Raw genomic sequence first — 7,981 nt, 5'->3', positions numbered from 1 at the left:
TTTTGAGACTAATTTGTGAGATTATGAATACCCACTTCTGTGAAGTATAGACACAAATTTCTGTGAAGAATGGACACAAAGATTGTTTTAAGTATGGACACACATTGCTGTGATATATGGACAAAAATGGCTGTTATGTATGGAGGCTAATTTGTGTGATTATGAACACATCTTTTTGTGAAGTATAGACGCATTTTGTGAAGCATAGACGCAAACTGCTGAGAAGTATGAACACGAATTTCTGAGAAGTATGAACACAAACTGCTGAGACGCATGAACACATATTGCTGAGAAGTGTGAACACAAATTGCTGAGAAGTAAGAAACACAAATTGCAGTGAGGTTTGGACACACATTGCTGTGCAGTATGGAGTCCACAAATTGCTGTGAAGTAAGGAAACTTATTATGCTAAGCGCTTTTGTTTGCAAACAACGAGGCAACTCTTAAGTTTTATGAAACGTTTATAATTGTTATAAAAATATAAATTATTCTTAACAAAATGTACAACACGTCTCACATGTACTGTTAAATTGAACATCTTCAAAAATATATAAGATGCAAATATACAGTCAGTAAAACAGTGGAAAATACCATTATATAGCTGCACAAAACATCACATGTTATTGTATAGCATATTATTGTATGCATATTGGTCAGCCGGTACAATATAAATAATTATTGTTCAAGATTTGACAAACAAACATAACAAAGTGCCAACTGTGCCATCAACAAATCTCCAAAAGAACATATTACCTTAATTCATATATTCGAGAAATGTTCAAAACTCACTCTGTTCAGTGTGAAAGCCATTGTCTTATGTTATATCATCAGATTTTTTGTGTAAGGTGTTGCAAATTAGCTCTCACTGGATTTCAAGAAAATGAACAATAACTGATTACTCATAAGAATGCAAATAAAATGTATACTGTACTTAGATATTGAATCCTTTAAGTTGGAGCTAAATTATTTTACAAAAATATCATGGTCAATGGCTTTGTGTGTTATTTAACATTTTATTGGCATTTATCTTATATTGGGTCTTCCAGTTACATCAAGTAAACACTTTTACTAGCTGTTAGGTATCAATTTGCAACTATTAGGCCAGAGATATTGGCTTTGTCAAGGATCTATATTGATTATATACTAATTCTAGCAAAAGTAACAATGGTCTATACATGTCAATGACGCCTTGTTCACATACCAAAAGGAGATGCTTTAACATTAGTTTGTCATGTGAAAATAAATAAACTCTGCAAGCCATCCAAATTGTTTAAATGATGAAGTGATTTCCAATTAGTTGTGAGCAATTTTAGATTCAGAGCATTGATAAATAAACAAATGCATTAAGCCTTTATGTGACATAGCTGTAATCACAATGTTAGTTAAATATGGACACTAGCGCACTACATGTTTACATCTATTAGTACAAATATAGATATTAAATTGTACCTGACAATTTTTTACTAGAACCAAAAATATAAAATACAAGAGGGGCTGAAAGGCCCAAAGTCCCTCACCTGAGATAACAAGATATTATTGGGACAAATCTTCTGACCAAGTTTCATGATCAAAGATAAAAAAATAAATGTAACCTCTAGAGTGTAAACAAGGTTTTACTATAGCCATATAAGGAAAAATGCCCCTCCCTCTGGAAGCCATGTTTTTCAACCAACCGGCATCATTTTGAAACGCTTCCAAGATATTATCGGGATGAATCTTCTGACCAAGTTTCATGAAGATCGGACAGTAAATGTGGCCTCTAGAGCGTTAGCAAGATTTTACTATAGCCGTATAAGGAAAAATGCCCCGCCCCTTGGAAGCCATGTTTTTCAAGCAAACATAATTATTTTCGAACTCATCCAAGATATCATTGAGACCAATCTTCTGACCAAATTTCATGAAGATTGAACAATAAATGTGGCCTCTAGAGTGTTAACAAGGTTTTACTAAAGCCATATATAGCCATATAAGGAAAAATGCCCCGCCCCTGGTGGCCATGTTTTTAAAGCAACAAAAACCATTTTCAAACTCATCCAAAAAATATCATTGGGAAAATCTTCAGACCAAGTTTCATGATGATCGGAAAATAAATGTTACCTCTAGAGTGTTAACAAGGTCATACATTTCAATATAAATTAAAATAAAAGTTAAAAAGAACATGTGTCGAAAAATGCGAAATAAGCCAGATATTTAATTCTGAAATCGAAAATGTCTGCACAGTCAAATTCACCAAAATGTATATCATGCATGTACAATGTGAATCTTAATTTAGTTTAATGGTTGTTTTTAAATTTCTGCAGCGATGTCTATTCATACAACACACAAACACTAACTCCGATCCTAATAAAAAGACGAATTCTTCGGTTATTGTAGGAAAATATGTACGAAATATCTTCGTCACCATCGGCTCGAGGCGCTAATTTGTCTTTGCTGCATTTTATGAAATTTGTCTTCAATGTCTTGCCTATTTTGTGTTATTGTAACATGTATTTATCAATATGTTACAATTTAACACATATAAAAATCGTATAGTCTCGCTTTAATCGTTTGACAAAAGAATGCCATATTGTACAGAATCATCAAACAATAAAAAACATATTCAAAAGTTTGCTATCTTCCAGAATGTAAAACTATCATTTATAATTAATTCCACTTAATCTTCTTGTGCTTAAAAAATATTTTAAAAAGGGAGACAACTCTGTCAATTCAACATAATTTTTCAAAAGCCATTTTGCAGTTACTTCCCTTGACATGCTAAACTAGAGTGTTCACAAGCTGTTTTTACTATATAAATATAAGGAAAATGACCCCCAGCTGCCATGTTTTTTTACCAATCCGAACCATTTTCGAACTGAACTGTCATATCCAGAAAACACATGTTCTGACCAAATTTCATGAAGATTGGACCAAAAATGTGACTTCTAAAGTGTTCACATGTTTTCAGTATATACATATCGAGAAAACTGCCCTGCCCCCTGGCGGCCATGTTTTTTCACCGATCTGGACCATTTTCGAACTCGTGCTAGATATCAATGAAACCAATGTTTTAACCAAGTTTCATGATGATTGGGCAAAAATTGTGACTTCTAGAGTGTTCACAAGGTTTCTCTATAGCCATATAAGGAATACTGACCTGCCCCCTGGCGGCCATGTTTTTCAACGGACCGGAACCATTTTTGAACTCAACCAACATATCATTTAGACAAACATTTTGACAAAGTAACATGAAGATTGGGCATCAAATGTGACTTCTACAGTGTACACAAGGTTTTTCCTTTTTTTGACCTAGTGACCTAGTTTTTGACCCAGCATGACCCAGTTTCAAACTCAGTCGAGGTATCAATGGGACAAATGTTCTGACCAAATTTCATGAAGATCAGACAATAAATGTGGCCTCTAGAGTGTTCACAAGGCAAAATGTTGACGACGCACGACGGACGACAAACAAAAGGCGATCACAAAAGCTCACCATGAGCGTGTTGTGCTCAGGTGAGCTAAAAACAAAAAGAGGGCGGTGAAGTGCTCTCCTGCTTTATATGTACATGACTTGACATGGTTCCCTAGTTTTGGCCCCATTTGACATGAAATTGACATTATCAAGATAAACATTCTGACCATGCTTTATCATGGTTGAGTTATAACTGTGGCATCTTGAGTGGTTACATGGGGTTTTCAAAGATTTTACCTGGTGACCTAATTTAGGACACAGCTAGGTTGCCCATATTCAACCTGCATATTATTAAGATTAACATTCTTAATAAGTTTCATCAAGATTGAGCCACAAATGTTGCCTTTAGAGTGAAAACATGTTTTTTTCTAAGATTTGACCTGGTGACCTAGTTTTAGGATACACATGATCGTTTTCCAGTTTGCCCTACACATTGCCTACAAATTGTCAGGATAAATATTCTGAAAGTTTAAGCAAAATTGCAATGTAAATGTTGCATTATGAGTGCTTAAAAGTGTTTTCAAAAATCTGAACTGATAACCTTGTGTTTGAATGAACATGACCCAGATTTAAATGCAACCATGATATTGAGAAGATTAACATTCTGATCAAGTTTCATCAAGATTGGGTAATAAATGTGGCACCTAAATGATGATGACACACAAAAAGACGCACAAACATGACACAAGACTGACCACAAGTGTCTGGCCATGAGCACTATGTGATCAGGTGAGTTGAAAATACTGGCACCTCTTTTGGAGCTTAACTAGAAGCTGGATCTCTGTCTAGTTATGTAATATTTAGTTAGCATAAAGCCATAAGCAATATATAGTTAGCATAGAGCCATAAGCAATATTTAGTTAGCATAAAGCCATAAGCAATATTTAGTTAGCATAGAGCCAATAGGAAAAAAATCTCATTTCAACTAAAGTATGTCAGGTTCTTGAAAAAGCACTCATCTAACAGATACATGAACAAAAAGCGCATAACTATATATTATTCAACATATCAGTAAATATCTTAACAATAATCAATAACATATATATAATACAACAAATCAGCTGAAATTGTGAGCAATGCAACCGGTATAAGTCATGTATTAGAGCATGGTATTATTGGACGGAAAAGCAAGTAAAATATCATTTGACAGCTTAGTGTACAACTATAAAATAATGTGGATAGAAAATAACCTTCAAGATAAACAGTACAAAATTGCAGAATGCCTTGAAATCAGACAAAGAGCAAACATAGATGGCAAACCTTTTGAAGACTTTTTTCATTTGTTATAAAGATGTATACAAATATACATAAATATCAAGATACCAGTAAACTGCAAACAACAATATTTTAAATGAGACAGTTATAACTTGTGGGACGGGTAAAATATAATATTTAATTATAAAGGGTTTGTCAATGACATAAAACACATACACAATGTAGAAGTGTTTGAAATTACAGTAACAATAAATATACTTAAAAAAAGATTGAATCCAATATATTTTATGCTTGATGCTTGATATTTTATGATTATGGCAATGAGAAAACAAGTGATAAAAACGTGAATAAATATCAAACCAGAGAAAAACAATGCATAATTCTCGTCATGATGTCATAAGATTCATTCATTTGTTTTGTTTATTAGCAACATGCTTTAGTAACAAAAACTACTTGTTTAAGGTATACATAACAGTATTTTTATTGAGCCAAATCTATGCACACAATGAATGGTATAATTATGCCATTTACACATTTTTTTGTCAAAACATCCGTCATGATAACTTTGATGTTAAATCTATAAAACAGTTTCCATTAAAACCAACATCATTAAATATCAATAAAACCTGATAAAACATGCCAATGTCAAGTTGTCAGTTCTGTTTTTATCACAAAAAGCTTCTTTACAAGTTTATATGAAGAAAAAGCACTCTTATATACACAGTTGTTATTTACTACATGTACTAGTATTTTGTGGCACGCTTATATAAAAGTTCCCCATTTGACAACCTGAGGTCTGCTCAGCCATTAATATCACAGTAAGAAAAATATGCCTGCCAGGTATTTACAAATTCTATTGTTTCTATGGCAACGCATACCAACCACTATCTCAAGTTTTACTTTTTCATTAAAAAGAAGTGTCTTCTTAAAAGAAATCCAGTTGAAGCGAAAAGTGTAGTCCCACATTAGGCTTAATGCACAGGCTAAACTGGGACGACACTTTTTGCACATGCATTAAGGTCAGTTTTTCAAAAACGCAGCTTGTATGTATTTGGAGATAATCTGGTGGTACTGAAACACTCTGTGATACCCACACAGAAAAGATCCTCTTCAATTTCTAACAAACAACCCCCCCATCTTATCAACGGATCTGTCGGTGTATCTTTGCTTTAATGTCTGAAGCTTGGATCGGTCTGAGACGCCGAACCTTATCTTCATCAAGCGGACCCCTATCAGGACTCAGCTGTGACTCGCTGCTGTCAGAATGGTCCCGTGGGCTCTCGTAAAGTTCGTATGTGCCCCTCAACACACTGGGTACGGGAGAGGTCCGTTGGTTCGGAATGAGGTGTTCCCGGGCGTACGCAGAGTATGGACTGTAGGGGCTGGATTCATCGTCTTCAAGACCCTCCAGGTTCAAGGACAATGGCTGGAAGAGTAGAAACATTTCAATAACTCTGTGTTCACTTATTTTCCTTGACATAAATTTCGAGGATTTATAAAATCTGGCATTTTTGTTGGAGCTAAAATTGGTGGCTTTTTATAATAATTAGTGTCAGATATAAGACTTAAAGGGACCGTCAACCACGATTGACAAAAAAAGAAAAGTTTTAAAATACTGTATTTTTTTACAAGTATTAGTATATTGATTAAAATATCAATTCATCAATCGCGGTTGACAGTCTCTTAAGACTTAAAAGGTAACTGGATATTTGATTTTGTGTTTGAGAGAACCAACAGATATCCACAAAATTTTGTGTGCAAATAATACAAATGGTTTCACAAATATCAAAAAACAAAATCAACTTGAGCATTTCCACAAATGAAACTAATATCCCCGCTCCATTTGTCAGTATAGTCAAGGGCAATAAGTCAACAAAAGCACCACCTTGCGGGTGCAGACCACTCATCTATTTTCTTTTTAAAGGTGAAGGGACTCTCAATTTCAATCACAAAGGAGGGAGGGATGGAGTGAAGAGGGGTGTATTGTGTGGGGGTGTGGACATTTATTTCATTATCTTCCAAAAATGCGGGAAAAAAAATGCAAAAAAAAAATATATTCGGGGGTGGGGGGATTCTTGGGTGCGATGGTTGGAAGGTATTTCAAAAATAAAATAATAAAAATAAATATTTGTTTTTTAACCGTTTAAAAAAAAATAATTGGGGTGGGGGTGGGGGGTAAAGTGTGAGGGTGTGGTGGTCATTTGTAAGATGATCTTAAAAAAAAAAAAAAAAAAAAAAAAAAATTTAGGGGGGGGGGGGGGGGATTCGGGGGGGGGGGGGGGAGGTGGGGGATGGCACGGGGATGGTTTGGGTAGAGTCTATTGTGGTATGTCAGGTAAGAGTAGTTTTGTCAAAGTATCAATCAAATCTAATCATAAATAAAGAAGTTATGGCAGTTTTAGCAAAATTTAATAATTTGACCTTGAGAGTCAAGGTCATTCAAAGGTCAAGGTAAAATTCAACTTGCCAGGTACAGTAACCTCATGATAGCATGAAAGTATTTGAAGTTTGAAAGCAATAGCCTTGATACTTTAGAAGTAAAGTGGATCGAAACACAAAATTTTACCATATATTCAAAGTTACTAATTCAAAAAAGGGCCATTATTCCGTAAAAATGACAACCAGAGTTATGCAACTTGTCCTTTTACTGTACCCTTATGATAGTTTGCGAGTGTTCCAAGTATGAAAGCAATATCTATGATACTTTAGGGGTAAAGTGAACCAAAACACAAAACTTAACCAAATTTTCAATTTTCTAAGTATAAAGGGCCCATAATTCCGTCCAAATGCCAGTCCGAGTTACATAACTTTGCCTGCACAGTCCCCTTATGATAGTTAATAAGTGTTGCAAGTATGAAAGCAATAGCTTTGATACTGTAGGAATAAAGTGGACCTTAACACAAAACTTAACCAAATTTTCAATTTTCTAAGTATAAAAAGGGCACATAATTCTGTCAAAATGCACGCCAGAGTTATCTAACTTTGCCTCCCCAGTCCCCTCATGATAGTAAGTAAGTGTACCAAGTTTGAATGCAATACCATTGATACATTCTGAGAAAAGTGGACCTAAACGCAAAACTTAACCGGACGCCATCGCCAACCCCGACGCAGACGCCGACGCAGACGCCAACGCCGACGACAATGCCGACGCCAAGGTGATGACAATAGCTCATAATTTAAAAAAAAAAAATAGATGAGCTAAAAATGAAATTTCATTACATGAAATGTTCTGAAATTTTTTCATGAAGATTGGACAATGAATCCGACTTCTATAATTTTACTTTTGCCATATAAGGAAAACTGCCCGGCCCCCTTCAT

General features: G+C 34.8%; 1 protein-coding gene across 1 annotated transcript in view; it reads right to left on the bottom strand.

The window, feature by feature from the left end:
• Positions 1 to 443: 443 nt before the first annotated feature.
• Positions 444 to 7,981, bottom strand: part of LOC127872071 (uncharacterized) — an 80,711-nt gene continuing 73,173 nt past the window's right edge. The window contains exon 27 of the mRNA XM_052415403.1: positions 444 to 6,089. Coding sequence (XP_052271363.1) covers positions 5,805 to 6,089 — 285 coding nt within the window. The 3' untranslated portion in view covers positions 444 to 5,804. The remainder of the gene's footprint in view (positions 6,090 to 7,981) is intronic.

Source organism: Dreissena polymorpha, chromosome 3 (genome assembly GCF_020536995.1).
Source record: "Dreissena polymorpha isolate Duluth1 chromosome 3, UMN_Dpol_1.0, whole genome shotgun sequence".
Lineage (NCBI taxonomy): Eukaryota > Metazoa > Mollusca > Bivalvia > Myida > Dreissenidae > Dreissena > Dreissena polymorpha.
The sequence above is the reverse complement of the archived record's forward strand: the minus strand, read 5'-3'. Positions and strand labels throughout refer to the sequence as shown.